Raw genomic sequence first — 16072 nt, 5'->3', positions numbered from 1 at the left:
CTGTATCACTGCAGAACCAGAAACAACAGCTGCATTTACTGTAAACCTGTAACGGTGTTTGCTTTTACTGTTGAGCGCTTGAGTCACGTGCGGGCATTATAGCACAGGGCAAAACTTTGCCTGGCTTGCCGGTGGCTGCGTCTTCGGGGAAAGCGGTTGGCAAGGGTAGGCAAGGTGACCTGGCTTTGGGGACAGGCTTCGTCCCAACTGCAAATGCAGACAAGCTGCTGAACAGCCCCACACTTTTGTGTGCACAGCCGTGGGCTCGTCTTGTATTTTCAAAGACCCACATGTTCAAGATCATCTACTTCATGTGTTGGAGCTCATTAAGTTATTAGATGTGATTTTTATCAGTATGAAACCACTGAGCTGGAAAAAAAAAATCAGTTAAGAGAAGAAACCTATTGCCACTGCTTGTCCTCAAGTTAGGTGAAGCAGTTGAATGAGAGAGAAATATTTGAAATATCTTTCCAAGACCAACTCCTTTCTTACCAAGACCAATTCTGGGGCCTGTTAAAATCAAGAATGTTTCTGTAGATGCCAGTGGGACTGAGGCTCAATCCTTAACAAACAAAAATAACGTTTTTATCTACAAGAGGAAAAAATATCAGCACGCGCAGAGAAGAGCAGAGAGCAGCCCGTGGCCGGTGGGGACTGGAGGAGGCAGAGGACCCCCTACCTCGTGCACCTCTGGGCTGCTGGGCTGCAGCTCCATACAGTCGATTAAAGGCCTGAAAAATGCTTACACAAAGTAGAGGTGACCAGAAAGCTTTTGGAAAAAAGTGAAACAGAATAAATATTGATTACGCTGGAGTGTGCTGAAGTATGCAGCCTGTGTGATGTAAAACAGCCGAAAGATTATTCCCTAGGACCAACTCTGTAAAATAATCAGTGTTTAAAATTTGATTATCAGAAAGCACAGGACTTTAATCTGTATAGATGTGCTTTAAAACATTTGTTTGCAGGAACAAGGATGCTTAATTTTTAGCTATCATTCCATTTATAGATAATCTAGAAAAATGTCTACCAGCTATAAGATCCTCTCGTGTTTAGTCAGTCTGTTTTTTGTTTCCTTCTCCCAGGGAAAGGTAAAATTATGTATATTGTTCCGATGTGCTTCATTGCCACTGAAATGGTCAGTGTGCTAAATCCGGTATTAAAACAGCCTCTAGCATTATTTAATTAAAAAGAATTCTAATAACCGAACGTAAGAACAACAGCCTTTCCAGTACATGTGGCCCTGTGCCAGATGAAAACATGGTTTCAGAAGCATATTGGCTCAAAATTAAAGACTGTAACAGTCTGAAAACCCACCCTCGTTCCCAGTGTGGCAGCCTTGGACACTGCTGTTCCCGGCGGAAACCTCAGTCCATTACATTGCCAAGGCTAGGAAGCACTGGGGGAGTTTGCAAAATAGGGGAATAAAATTGGTAACTCCAAAATGTAAAAATTAACGTTGGACAGACCCTGTTGAGGGGAGAGCACTCAAACTCCCAGGCAGTGCTCCTTTAGTACGTTTGATAGAATACATTTGCTGCTGACTGATAGCATTTGCCCTGTTAGAGTCATTAGAAACCTTGGTTTCTAGGAGAACCTTATATCCTTTGTTACAAAATTTCATATATAATTTAGGGAAGCTGCACTTGGTTCAAGCCCCACCGTTGGGTTAACGCATTGATAAACGGGTTTGCTTTGGATTTTTGCTTCCTTTTTGACTGCTGCTTTTGCTTTTTTTCCAGAAACCGCAATACCCATCTGTGCAAAGGACATCAGTGATGATTTGATGAAAGAGTTTGCTTTTCTTTCTGGTGAGTATGGTGAATTTCTCCAGGGTCTCTCTCTCTCTGTGCAGTAATTAAATACTCCAGACGAACTTCCGCGCTATTTGGCAAAATGATACTCCGCACGGGATATTATCCATCAGGTAGTCTCCAGTGCCACTAGAAATGTTGTTAATAAAACATTGAGGCAGTTTGAAAGAGCATATTAGGTTTCTGTCTCAAGCCATACTGTAAAATATTCTTACCTTCAAACACTCAACGCATTAACAAGTGTTTTGCTTTGAGATGTATTTCTGTAGGTTCCAGACCAGCGTGCTGATTTGTCCTTGTATTTCTGACTTCTTTTGCTGTGCCATGTAAAGTACGCTCAGTAAATAAAAGAAATATCTGGTACCTAACATGTTTGTTTCTACCACCCGTGCGTGTGTGTTGGGCTTGAAACCGGAGTCAGGATTTGGCCCATTTTTGCTACTCTGGTGATCTAAAAAAACCTCTATAATGGCAGCAGCGTGTTTTCTGACCTGACTGGTGGACCTGGGCTTTGCTGCTGGCCCTCCTCAAAAGCATGGCCAGGGAAGCATCCTTGTCTTTATTCCAGGTGGCCGAGGGAAAGACAAGGCTTGGATTATCACCCTCCCCGACAACGCTCGCTTCAACGAGGTGCCCGAGGAGATCGTATCTAAAGTCTTAACATACCTAACGTCAGTCCCGAGGTATGTGGCTCCCTTCTAGCTCTTGCCTGTGATGGTCAGAGGTGTTGGTCTGGGTCAGGCAGGGGATCTTCAGGGTAATGCCACGCGCGGGGGTGAGGGGCATCTTCAGCCCTCGGAGCGAGTAAGAGGGAGAAGGCGAACGATGCAAGCCCTTATGGTGTCCAGGCGTGGTATTTAGTGTGCCACTAACTGCAGAGTAAAAAGTGGACGTCACCCCTATGACTTGTCAGCCTGTGCGTATCATAAATTTAGTTTATTAAGTCTCTAATTAACAGCAAGCTTTCCTTAAGCTTTGACATGTGTCACTGCTTAAGTATGCCATACCACTGCAGAATAATATTTTGACATGTACAAATAGAGAGTCATTACTGTGGAAAAAGAGAAATATAACCAGAGGAAGAGACTAATTACAGGAACAAACCGTTTGGGGTCCCCATTACACGCGATGGCTCAGCAGCGTGCCACAGCTCCCATTACCCGCCTGTGTCTCGGGGGTAAGCGGCTGACAGTCTGCCTGTGCCACATACAGGGCTGTACACTCAGATTAATGGCCCTCCTATTTCTTGCTGCTGAGCCTGGTGACTCAGTTGCCTGGAATGCTTAATTTCCTTGAATAATGCCTGTTTTGGCCAATTTCTTCCTGCAGGGGTGAGCAGGTTGACAGCAGCTAGATGGGAGCTTTCCATCAGCGGCTGCCTTGGAAGAAGTACCCTGTGTTTAGCCACCTCTGCAGGAAAAAAAAGAGCCTCTGGTTCCTTTGTCCTCTCTTGGGATGGACTCTGAAGTTTCGTGGGCTCCCGGCCGACAGAGCACTGTCCCAGCATGGCCAGGAGCGTGCCATGGTGTGTGCCGGCCAGAGGGGTTTCTCCTTCGTGCTGTGCAGGCAGCCCGTGTCTGTGCATCTGCACTTCCCAGCTCTGCCCGGTTTGTCCAGGGCTTCTTATTTCATATGAGTGTAAACACCCTGGCATTAGCATGATGAGCAGTCTTGCTGTCCCTGTAATAGGTCAAACTCAATCAGGAAACTAATGAGAGCTGTGAGCTTGCTGGTGATTCAAACATGTTCAGCATGTTATTAGTAAAACCTCTTTAATCATGGTTCTCTCCTCCTCCTACCACCATAACAGCCTGCCTCAACACCTGACCATCTCAAAAACATGTACTTTTTAACACTTTGGAGTCAAAAAGGCTGTGGTGGCGGGGAGCGAGGAAAAGCATCACCGGGGTGAGGGTGGAAGGCGTGTCTCAGCTCTGGTACCCCTGGGTACGCGTTCCTCAGTGGCATCCCATCATGGGATCAGAGCTCAGACTTTGGGCCAGAAAGTCCCTAAAAGAGGTAAATATTTGATGTGCATGTCAGAGTTAGCTGTGGATGCATCAATGCCTCCCTACCACATACCTATGGATGGGTATGGGCATATCAAAACTACACACAGAGAGCCTTTCCTATGCAATCAGTAGGAAGGACTGTATTGTCCTACTGATACTAGTCTGAGGAAGCCTCATGGAAGGTCAGGTTTGTAGTATTTTGAGAAGCTGAATTTCATGAAGCATTCTTCTTCTGGAAATAATTGTTAGATAAAGGAGATGGATGCTGTAAGCTACTCTTTGCTCTGCAAGGTCAGTGCATTAATAACAGAGCCAGGAGGAAGGCGAGTCTTCTAGGCAAGTTAATTTTACTTCAGGATTCCTGGGAACCGTGCTGCAGGCAGGAGGCAGCTGCAGAAAGTGCTTGTATGGAAAAGGTGTACAGAAGAATAAGTAGCAGGTCCCCACCTTCCGCTCCCCGCACATCCAACTCAAAATGCACGTGGTGGGCTGCCTGCCTGCCTGCCTGCCTGCCTTCGGGCTGGCTTTGCAGAACAGCACTGTGCGATGGTGTGCTTGAAGGAGAGGCACAGGTAAGTGCGACAGATCCCAGTATGTGCAGATAGGAGACCCCGAGAGTGATAGAGCAGCACTTTATCCAGGCTTGGATTGAAGACTGCTACAGTGTAGACTTTGCAACAAATGCTGATCTTTTGTGTACCCTAAAAGACTTTATTTCTTCCAAGGTAAGTCAGAATTTCAGTAGAAGCTTTAAAAAGAAAAAAAATCAATTTAAGTCAAATTACGGTATATGTAAGATTGTTATTACAAAAAACTGTCCTAATTACAATTAAAGTAAAACAAAAATAATGCTGTCTTTGAAAACTAAAAAAGTCCTCCTGTATACAGCGTTGGTGCGGCCTCACCTTAAGCACTGTGTACAGTTCTGCGTCCCACAATTTAAGAAGAATGTGAAGGTCCTTGAATGCATCCCGGGGATGGCAACAAAACTGGTGAAAGGGCTGGAAGGAATGTCCTCTGTGGAGCAGCTGAGAACTTTATGCTTGTCTGGCTTGGAGAAAAGGAGGCTGAGGGGCACCTGCATTGTTCTCTGCAGCTTCCTGAGGAGGGGACGTGGAGAAGGAGGTGCTGAGCTCTTCTCCCTGGGATCCAGCGATAGGACGTGTGGGAATGGTGCAAAGCTGCACCAAGGGAGGTTTAGACTGGAGGTTAGGAAGCATTTCTTTACTGAGGGTGGTCAAACACTGGAACAGGCTTCCTGGAGAGGTGGTTGATGCCCCAAGGCTGTCAGTGGTTAAGAGGCATTGGACAACACCCTTAACAACATGCTTTAACTTTTGGTCAGCCCTGAATTGGTCAGGCAGTTGGACTAGATGATCGTTGTATGTCCCTTCCAACTGAAATATTCTATTCTATTCTATTCTATTCTATTCTATTCTATTCTATTCTTGTTTGACTACCCAGCTTTTCGGTATTTAGACAAGCTCTGCATGTTTCACTTAGATCGGGAAATGAAGTACAAAGTGATTTAGAGCTGTGGCTAATAACATGGAGTAATGACATAGGGAAGGGTGCTCTTGACTATAAATACCTCTGAATTTAAATATTAGGCAGCGGGTCCTGACAGAGTGCTCTGATCCCACCAGCCGCAAGGAGTCTCTCAGTCCTGTGATAAACCTCACAACTGCAGACTCCAGGATCTGATTTCAAGTCCTCCTGCAAAACATCCCAAGTCTTTATTTTTAGTCTGGTACGTCCTACAACACATACAAAATTAAGGGTAAGAAAAAAAAGTGACAAGAAGCACCCGGAGAGATATAATCCTTGATCTGGTTATCTGTCTCCATCTTTCTGCTGCTGGATGCAAATGAACTCACCCCTTGCAGCCTTGGTGAGAAAGCATTGATTTATTTTTATTGTCAGTCTAAAAGGTACATCACAGGATTGGAAATCTGATAAACCTGCAAGGCCTGGGTTGCAAATAGTCATGGACTTGCTCCACTAGCCCCAGAATAAATTAAAAATTTCCCACAGTAGGTTTCAAGGCTTTTGGACAGCTGGGAACTTTCTTCTTTGTGTCTGTAAGGGAACTGATAAAAGTAAATTGGCATGCTTAGAGGCTACTCTCTGAATATAACCTTGTCCTGAGTAAATGGCATACTTTGGCATACTTCTATTAACTGACAATGCACTACAGTCTGGCTGCCTTTTCTAAATTACTTGGAATCTGGGGGTTTTCTTCAGGTTTTATTACGATGACAGCAGTGCTGTGTAAACACTTTTTTTTTTTTTCCAATTGCAGCCTGTTGGGAAATACTGTGGGGAGTTGGGGAATTGTTTCTCATAGGACAGAGACCTACCTTTTAAAGTTTTAGGGTGTGCTGAAAAACCAAAGGGTTTTATTTTTACTTCAAACAAAAGGATCCTTTTGCCCCCCTCCCACCCACCCGGGTCATTTAACTCGTGGTGGGGCTGAACAGAGCTGACAGAAACCTGCAGGATCATCTCATGTTGCCCAAACTATTTTAGCTAAAAACTGTTTTGGCCGAAAAGCCGTGCCTGATCCAGCTCGCAGTGTGTAACCTCAGACTTTATTACATGCAGAAGTTCTGTGTACGACCCATGTGTAAAATACGCTATTCATTTTCTCTGCTCTTTTCTGCTACGCCTCAATGGCAATGTTTAAGTCGCATGAAACCTTTGCACTTTGGGTGTGGCGTTAGAGATCCGTGAGATATATTTGTAGGACAGCTTGGGAGCTGAGTGCCTCTACATATCCTCAGTCGATTGTTATTATGAGCCAAAGGGAATTTTTTTTCCCCCTCAGCACAACTGCTAATTCCTTTTAAATATATTTGTCAAAAGTGTAGCTATGACAGACCAGAGCAGCAAGATGTGCATTGAATGAAAGCTCCTGCACTGGCTTCAAGTGTCTTTTTTTTTTTTGGTAGTGAAGTTGCCAAGTATTGTCTGCCATGTGATACTTCTGAGTAATCCACCATGTGTTTTCTCTTGCCAAACACAAGAATTACTGAAGACGGTGCTTGCGGTAGGCTGCTAGCACGGGGCCATGCCCTCTGCAGATACCTGACCCAGCTCTCAGGAGCCAGCACGTGTACTGGGAGCCTCTCTACGGCACTGAGACGCCTGGATAGGGTGGCGTGGGACATGGCTATCCTGTTTCAGCATCCGCAAAATAACTATTGTAAATATTACTTAAGTATCCTGTAAATACATTCACATCAGAGGACTTGGTTACAAGCTGGCTTAGCCTTACCTGTGTGCAAACACGATTCCAGTTTGTAGTTCAGACTGCCCTGGAGTGTGTATTGTCATGGTCTGAGCCTGGCTGAGCTGTACCCAGCTGGCCTGGGAAGGCAATATTTGAATTACAGACAGGAGCTCGCCTGCGCCTTGGGTCACCTGCCAGACTGGGCATCCCCGGTACTGCTGGCTCGTTTGGTAAGACTGGGGATTTCAAAGCAACTTAAAGGATTTGGGTGTCAAAAGGGATGTCGGGAAGCCAAGTGAACCAGTGTGTCGGAAAGTGCCTCCCAGCAGTCGCTGTCTCTCCAGCGGGGCATCGGGAGGTGCCAGGGAAGCCCCGACAGCCCGTTTCGGCACCAGCTCCCCCTGCCAGGCTGGCATCACCCTTCCCTGCCTTGGTGTCGCCTCTCTTGCCTGGTGCCAAAACAAGCCAGGAGTCATCGCTTGGTTGCCGTAACCCCGGCGAGCGGGTAGCAAGCTCCCTCGGAGGGAAGAGCTCGGCGGTGAGGGCAGGGATGTGCACCTTGGGGCAGTGGCTGGGGGAGGCTGCCGGCCACCCCCGAGCTGCTCAGCAGGAGCACAGCTGCCTCCGACCTCTGCAAAGTCCTTCTCGAGACCGGTGCGGGTTTCAAGGGCAATCTCTTGTCTCCACCGATCTGTTGTCTCCATCTCCCAGGCAATTCAAAGGTGATGCTTAACCCTGGGCTAACAGTAAGGTGGGCTTCCCAAATTTCTTGCTGGAATCTGCTCAGCGAAATTTTTTCAAAGGAAATTTTGGCAATTGTGGAAATGTCAAAATGTGGTTTGCGTTCTCTGTTCCTGGGTTTGGGGTTTTTGGGGGAACAGAGTCACATTCCCTCAAAATGTTATCTGGTTATTGGTATTTTCTTGTCTCGTAGTCAACATGACTCTGACACCAAATTTATCCTAATCCTGGATAGAAGATTGGACACATGGACATCGGTCAAAATGACTCTCCAAAAAATAGCAGTAAGTCCTCTTTAATGTTAATTTCTTTTAATGTACTATGTCATTGTGCCCATTATGTATCACTTTCAGAAAACACTGGCAACCAGGAGTAATGATGCTCGTGCTTTCTCTCTAGGTAGTATTTTGTTTTATGGCCCTGTAATTAATTCAGGCATAGCTCTACGCCCCATTTGAGTGCGTAAATGAGCTGTTTGAGTATTAACTGATTCACTTGCTTGTTTTTGTACTTTTTCATAGTGGTTCAGATGTGTTTTGTGCCATGTTCTATGCTTTTGATGGGTGGAGAATTTGGCTTCATATATGTTCTTTCTAGACCCTGGTTATTAGTGAGACTATATTTTACCTAATTGTCAGTGACTGAAAGTGTTAGGTTCTTAAAACAGGCTTCATAAGCATTTGTATGTGGGTATGGGTGGAAAAATCTTTTTAAATGTGTATGTATGCATTCATGTATTTTAAATATCTATTATACATGTTTCTGCGCTACACATCATTAGCACATACCCTGTCTGAACATATCTTAAAAGTAAGCTTTTTGCAACTCAGCAATGTGTTGTGTCTTAAGAAATCAGAGCGTGGTATTACAGTAGTGCATGCAGGTGTAGAAAAGTCAGGTTTATAGATGCATGGATAGGTAGGAGCTAATTGATAAATGCTTTCCCAACCAGATTGTGCCATGTGCGTAAGTCAATGAAAATATTCTGCGTGTATTATTATTGCCTTTGTTTCTGCTTATGATTATTGAAGAGTTGAAGGCATTGATCCATCTGATAGAGAATGAAGTAAACAGTATGTACTAAGAAAGCAAGCTCTTACCTGATTCTGGTTAGATCTGATAAAGTTAGATCTTTTACATTGTTTTAAGTAGTTAATATTGGTACAGCCGAACTTGGCATTAAAAATGTCTGGCTTTGATGGCATTTTGCTGGTGGGCATCTCGTAGAGGGAGGAGAGGGTTACCTTTCTGCAGTGTGCATAAGTTACTGCTGTCAGTATTTTGGGTTTTGATTTTCCTGGATGTTATAAACTGAATTTCCAAGTATGGTTACCATACCATTAGAGAAGCAGCAGCATTTAAGAAATAGTTCTTTAAAGTGATCATCAAAATTCAGTTCTGCTGCTGGTGTTTGAACAGGTGCTAGTGCTAAGAGCATCCTTTAAGGATGGTGTAGTTGCTTTGCATAGTTTGGAAGTTTCAAATGTGAAAAAATCCTGTCCTAATTCGTAGCTTCTACAGAAGTGTCATTCATTTTGTGTTTAATAAGAAAATTTAATCATTGTGTGACCTTTGAGCATACACCCTATTTGTGTACCTGTATGCACTGTGAGTCCACATAGAGAATTGACTTTGCCTGTACTATCAGGGCTGTCCATGTGAATAATGTGGAGGTGCAATATGCAAAGAGGAACGAGAAGCAGGAAACCTGTGTCCACTAAATCTTAAGACTTGGGAATCTTGCCTTAAAAATAGGGTCTGGCCCTAAAGGGCTGTCTTTGTGTCCAGGAGGTGTTTGACTGGACTTGCCTTTGTGCAGCCAACACAAAAGATTCAGTCTTGATTTCTTTCCAGTGATAAACCATAAGCCATGGTGCAATTAAAAAAAAAAAGTCTTTTTTCTGATCTTTGTATAATTTTGGAATAAAGAAGCGCAAATAAGCTGAATTTGAAATACACAGGGTGTCCTATTTTTTCAGCATATGTATATGCAATTGCAGCTCTGCGGTGGTGCATCTGATCCAGAAAAACCTTGTATCAGACTGTACAGATTTTTGTTTAACTCTTTGTGTATGTCTCTAATTGCACGGGCAAACCAGGCTCACGCCGGTACTGCTTGCTTTGGGAAGCGAGGCCCTGCTGCCGGGGTCAAGCCTCAGGTTTTGGCAGGAGCATCCTTCCTTACTCCCCCCCCCCCCCCCCCCCCCAAAAAAAAAAAAAATCCTAAACGGCTTTAAAGCGTACCTTTGAGAGAATCGCGGGGGTGGGCTGGGCTGGGGGGGGGAGGAAGGGAAGGGTAAAAGCTCTAAGCAGAGATCCCAGTCCTCGAAGGAAAGAGCTGGCCCCGTCTGCGGCGTGATTTTTGGCATTCCACCTTAAAACCAAACCCGGCGCTGGGAAGGAGAGCGGGGCTGCCAGCCGGCAGCCGCCTGCCTGCCTGCCTGCCTGCTGCCCGCTCCCTGCCTGCCCGCTCCCTGCCTGCCCTCCCGCCTGCCTGCCCGCCCGGCCCGGCCTCGGGGGCGAGCTCCGGGAGCGCCGCGGTTGCCCAGCCCCGTGGCCGGGGCGATGGCCGAGGCCAGCCCGCGGCGGGGCGGGCGGCGGGCCGGCAGGAATGCGGTAAGGCGCCGGGCCCGCCGTGCTGCAGAGCCCAAGGACGGGGAGCGGAGCGGGGGGGGGGGACGACGCGGACGCATCGCGGCGGCGAGAGGCCTTTTTGTACCGGGGGTGGGAAGGTGGAGGGAGCGGGAATATTGGCCGGAGCGGTTGTAATTGAGCAGCGCGGGGCGTATTTTTAGGAAGGTGTTCCGTGCGGGAGGAGCCGGGCTTTTCTTGCGGGCGGTGGGCATGGGTGTCCTGCGGTGTGCTGCTTCCAGCGCATCCCGGAATGTCGTGGGAAAGGCTTTATTTCGTGCTCCGACAGGAGGAGAAAGCCGCTGGCAGGGAGGGGGCCCTAGGTAGAATTTGGGCGCCGGCCGTGCTGACAGCATCTTCGGGGGTTAATGGTGCAGCCGGCTAAAATAAAGGTAGCGGAGCGCTTTGGAGTTTCATTTTGGCTCCGGGGGAAGTTACAGCTCAAATTAGCAGTACCTGGCGTGGTGTTGTATGACTTTTCCTTTAAGGGACAGCAGAAAGTCATTCGCTTCAGCACCTGGCTAAGGACCGCTAGCCTCAGTCTCCGTTGCTCAGAAACAAACTTATTGGCAGATACTACTTTTTCTTTATGTTTATTGATTTCCAAGCTCATGAATGTCCCAGTGAACTGCAGGAGAGAATATTCTCTGAAAACTGAATTCCTAAAATTAGGAAAAATCACATTAAATGCGTCAGGATGAGATACTCACTAAGGAGGTAATAACGGTGATGATTTCAGTGCACGCCCTTTCTTGTGCTTTATTAGCCCAATTCGTCTATATTGATTATATCAGGGCTCTCTACGTGGTTATAGTTGAGCATGCATTTAAACAGGTTGCTGAACCGAGGCCTTAAGGTATATATACATTTGTGTGTCCTCAGAAGGGGAGGAATGTTCTGAGCGTGGTCTTTGGTCAGTGAGATAGTTAATAGTAGTGAAATGTTGCCAACTGCCTGATTTAGTGGAATTGCGCTGGTAGTTTTCTGCCCTTCCTGATACGCTGCAGAGGAGTAGCAGAGGGCAAAGGCTTTAGAGGGTTCTTTTAGGTGTTTTGTTACATAAACCCAAGTTTGTCAAACGCACAAGATTCTTTGTAGTGTTACGAATAGTAAGAGAAATGTAAGGCAAGATTAAGTACCCTTTTGTCTTTGCTTTCTTGAATATATTGTGGGGAAGGGCTTTTTTCCAGCAGTACCTTCAGTATCATTACAGTTCAGTTTGCAGGTAACTTACCTACACTTCATCCCTTAGAAGAACTAGAATTGTAGCAGCGATTAAAGAAGATACAGTCCCTTCAGGAACGTTATCTCTGAGGAATTATTGGTCTATCTTTATATATCTACAGATAGATATGTATATATATTTTTTTAACATTTCGTCCTTTCTCTTAAGTCTGTAAGAGGGCACAGGACGTGGTTTGATAGGTGGCTGTCTTTCTGCAAGCTTACTTTTTGGCCTGTTTGTTTTTTCCATGCTTGAAATAACATTAGGTACCATTTCCAAAGCTGTATTTCTTGTTTTGTAGCTACTTGTAAGTGATGACCTTGATCCTATATGTATAAGATCAGATGAAAAATCCCCAAATGCTTTCTAAACTGACTGGAAATCAAATCACCTGTCCTGGAAACCCAGCTACCTCCGAGGTGAAACATATCAAGGAGCGAAAGGGATACAGCTGTGTGTGTATGGGGCATAAAGTTGTATCAAAGAAGAATTTGGCCCTGTGGCGGCTGTGGCAGAAGGATGCGAGTGCCGGGTTATGGTCTCTTCTTGAATGTTGTGTGGAATGTGTTGGCATCCTGCATTCACGAAACCAAAGGTGTCCAAAGGCACCGTCGCTCTCAGAGAGGCGTTTCGCACCTTATCGCTGTTGCAGTGTAATTTTGGCAGGCGGCTCTGCTTGCCTTCTGATCCCTGGTCCATCTTCCTGGAGCTGTGGGTTTCCTGCCCAAGGGCTCATAGGAGAAGACATTCCAAGTCTGCAAATTCCCGTGGGGTGGTATGGTTTGGAGACCCAGGCCCTTCCTCCAGGGAGTCTGCTCTGTGCACGAAGGGTGCATGTCAAAAAGGACTTGAAGGAGTAGGAGAGGGCAAAGCAGACTCATTTCTGCTTGAAGTGCCGGAGGGTTAAAGGGGACAGGGGATGGAGGGGGATAATGAGATAAGACCAAGGGAGGATGCGTCTCTGGCTGGTTGTTCTCAAAGATATTCCTGATGCGTTTTTCAGTAGGGGGTCAAGGTAGGATCCTGAAGTTCAGAGACCTGAACACACTGTTGTGTTTCTGAGCTGGAAACAGTGACTTTCCCCAAACTCTGTGGGACTTCACCATTGCATTCACCTACAATGGACTCATAACCATGCAGAAGGAGCTAAAATTGCATCCTCTGAGCTCCTTTAAAGCATTGTAAGACCATTGCCCTCACAAAGCTTTGGTTCAAGTCAGTTTGAGCTGTTAACGCCAGGGGTGCAGGGCCTGTCTTGGAGCAAAAGCATCCTATCCTTTGAGGTTTGCAGCTCGTGGTGGCTCCTTGGTGGTATCTTTGAAACCTTGTCGGGGGATGCTACTGTTGTCCTGTCTGCAGAGAAATGCCCACTGGGAAATGACCAGGATGTAAAATGAGGCAAACATGGATGTAAGGGTGGGCATGAGGGAATGACGCACGATGGACTCGCAGCTTTGCAGGGATGGGCGCGACGTTGCCATGAATGCAGACTGACAGGTCTCTTCCTGGGATGTCCTAGTGCCAGAGCATGAAGAGTGTCAAGGACTAGCCAGGTCGGCCAAGAGGCCTGGAAAGAGCAATAGCAGCATTTACTGGGTCCAATGGAGAGCCAGGGCGGTGAGGTGGGAGAGGCAGCCAGCTTCTCTGGGGCACGCTGGAGGATGAGCGTTGAGCTTGCCAGAGACTTTCCAGTGAAATATTAATGGTATAAGTTTTCAGTTCATTCAAAATGTCTACAAGCCCGTGCCAGTTCTGGTGGTGCTTTCCTCAGTTAAGGTTTTCTGCATCCCAGGCAGAGATTCTTCTCAAAGTGAGGAACCACTCCAACTCCTCAGAGATACGCAGTAGCCTGTGGATGATTTTCTTTCTAGTAATATGGGAAGCTCAAGTTAAAAATCCTGAGCTGATCAGGGTCTCCGACATGAGTTTCTCTTCAGAGCTGCGTCTAGTAGCTGGGCTGTTGGAGGGCCTGCCTGGGGTTGTCTTGCAGGAGAGCTGATCTTCCTTGTAGAGCTAATTAAACAGGCATTGAAGCAGGGAGCTGAACCTGGATCTTCTGCAGCCTCCCACCCACACGTTCTTGGGCAAGACCTGTCTCAGAGCTGCAAAGGTCTGGTGATTCCACGGCCAGGTTTAGACCTTTGTCCCATCTGCAGGTCTGATGGGGTTGGAAGTTGGTTCCGTGGGTCTTCTGCGGCTGTAGCCATCGCTGCGTGCTGGGGCTGGCAGCCGTTTCAGAGACGTTGTGTGCTAACCAGGTGCTGCGTAACAGAGGTACGGTACCCAGGGCCTGGAGCCAGCACAAACATCTCCGTTATTTAATGGTTTGCTCTTGTTTCTAATGCCAAATCTTTGTCCCTGGCACCATTCTTGTTGACTTCCAAAGGGTACGAATTTGGCACTTCATTCACGTTACTTTCTCTATTTTTTTTCTGCTCCTACTTAAAATAACGGCAGGTCAATATATTGAATTTATGTGGCTTATTTGATCCTAAAAGTCACTGTCCACTTCTGACTGGAGTTGTGGGCAATGGAAGCCGCAACCTGACCTTTCCTACACAGGAAAACATAGCAAATGAGTTACGATGCAGTTCATGGATGTCGGATCTCAACTGCAAATCATGGCTTTTTTGAACAACACTGATGCATGTTTATGGGAGTGATCTTTGTTTTGAAGGCATAGATTAAATGTGCCCTGCAGTGCAAAATACCTAAACATGTTCATTACTCTCACACTTGGTATAGATACTACTATCATGTTTCATGGAGGAGGATAATATAAGGAGGAATATATGGAGAAATGTAACCTGGCCTGGCAGGATCTCAGAGTAAATCATATGTCTTAATTAACTCAATTCTTTGCATCATGCACTTATCCATAATTTAATGATATGACTTCTACTTTCTTAAAAATTCTTTTTCATTCTCAAGTACGCTTTTCACAGATCTATTTAAAAACGCACCTGCCAACCATACGCTTGAAAAAAGGCTCCAGGAGCATAGACAGGAAATTCCCAATTCTTACCACAAATTAAATGTTGCCTGGTAATTACCAGGGACAAGAAGAGAATGCTTGATGCACTTATGGGATGATTAGTGAGTTGGCAATAAATTTTGCTTCCTCAATCTGTCTGTCATTCCTCTCGATGTTCCAGCCCTCTGTTCCCTGCTAAGTCGTAATTTTACTCCCCAAGTTATAATGCTGAACACAACATATAGGATTAAAGTTTTTAATAAGTGGCCCCCCAAGGTGCGTGGCTGAACTCCTACCTGTTCCAAAGGGAAGTGGGACTGGACAACCCTGGTGCAGTTACGTCCCGTATCTCTAAACCACTTACAGTGTCTCCCTCCTGTTTTGAAAATAAGAAAAGGCTATCAGGGGCAATCAGAAAAAAAATACTAAGATCTGAACGAGTTCCCCTCTTTTCAAGGCATTTGAAAGCCGTTGTGGGACCTGCCATGTCCCGCGGTTGAATGGCATCTCTCTTTCCTTGCAGGCATCTTTCCCAGGGAACCTGCACTTAGTGATGGTTCTTCGTCCCACGGGGTTTTTCCAGCGCACCTTCACTGACATTGGATTTCGGTTCAGTCAGGAGGATTTTCTGCTCAAGTTACCGGTACGAGCGTGCGGAGATGTTGTGCCTGTGTGTGATCGGAGTGCTGCCCACGCACCTCGGGTCGGGGAGTGACAGTGTCCCACTCGGCAGGCACCCATGTGAAGAGTAACTGGAGTGTCTCTGCCAGAAATGCCCTTTTTCCACCAAATCTCTCTCCACCAAATCTCTCCTGTAGCATTTTTCAGCTCCATTGTGCACAGTTTGCTCCCCACAGAGCATGTCTGTGGTAGTGGGTGGTGGGCTTCTCAGCCTGTTCTCATCCCCCATATAGGCTGCCTGCTTCTGTGGAGGATAAAACCATGCTCAGCAATTTATTTAATGTCTGAAAAGTCAAAAGACATGTCTAGTGAAGCTTTTGCTATGAATTCCACCCATAATCACCGTTTTCATCTCAGTGTAAACTCCATACCAACATCATGTTGGTGTTTGTTTCTAAAATAGCAGCTGAAATGGTTTTCTATTCTCAAGTCAAAATTTCCAAGACTTCTAAAGCCACCTTGATTATAGGACATAATGAGAATAATTAAGAGAAGAAAAGTACATTTATGGAATCTAACTAAGGTTGACGCAATTACAAACGCACAAAACAAACCAATGTTTTCCGTAAGGAAATAACATGATTTTCACAAACTTTGCATTTGTCACTCTTAAATGATTGTCATTTGCATAGTTGTGAAAATTCCTGGCCGTATCCCAGGGCAGATCAAGACAACAAAAACTCATGAGTATATATTTATGTGAAATTGGCCAATGCTTCATAACTTATTAAAATGTATATATTTTTTTCCAGATTACTGGTCATC

General features: G+C 45.8%; 1 protein-coding gene across 4 annotated transcripts in view; it reads left to right on the top strand.

Moving 5' to 3' along the window:
- The window catches only part of MCF2 (MCF.2 cell line derived transforming sequence), a 60880-nt gene that overhangs the window by 11233 nt on the left and 33575 nt on the right, over window positions 1-16072 (top strand). For 3 of the 4 annotated variants that reach the window (XM_052813551.1, XM_052813549.1, XM_052813550.1), the window contains exons 2-5: window positions 1740-1808; window positions 2380-2494; window positions 7990-8080; window positions 15150-15269. In XM_052813551.1, coding sequence (XP_052669511.1) covers window positions 1740-1808; window positions 2380-2494; window positions 7990-8080; window positions 15150-15269 — 395 coding nt within the window. Of the gene's footprint in view, window positions 1-1739; window positions 1809-2379; window positions 2495-7989; window positions 8081-10303; window positions 10413-15149; window positions 15270-16072 lie in introns of those variants that run through there. The other variant, XM_052813552.1, reaches the window with a different exon arrangement.

Source organism: Harpia harpyja, chromosome 18 (assembly GCF_026419915.1).
Source record: "Harpia harpyja isolate bHarHar1 chromosome 18, bHarHar1 primary haplotype, whole genome shotgun sequence".
Lineage (NCBI taxonomy): Eukaryota > Metazoa > Chordata > Aves > Accipitriformes > Accipitridae > Harpia > Harpia harpyja.
Note: the sequence above shows the minus strand (reverse complement) of the source record. Positions and strands in the feature narration are given on the sequence as shown.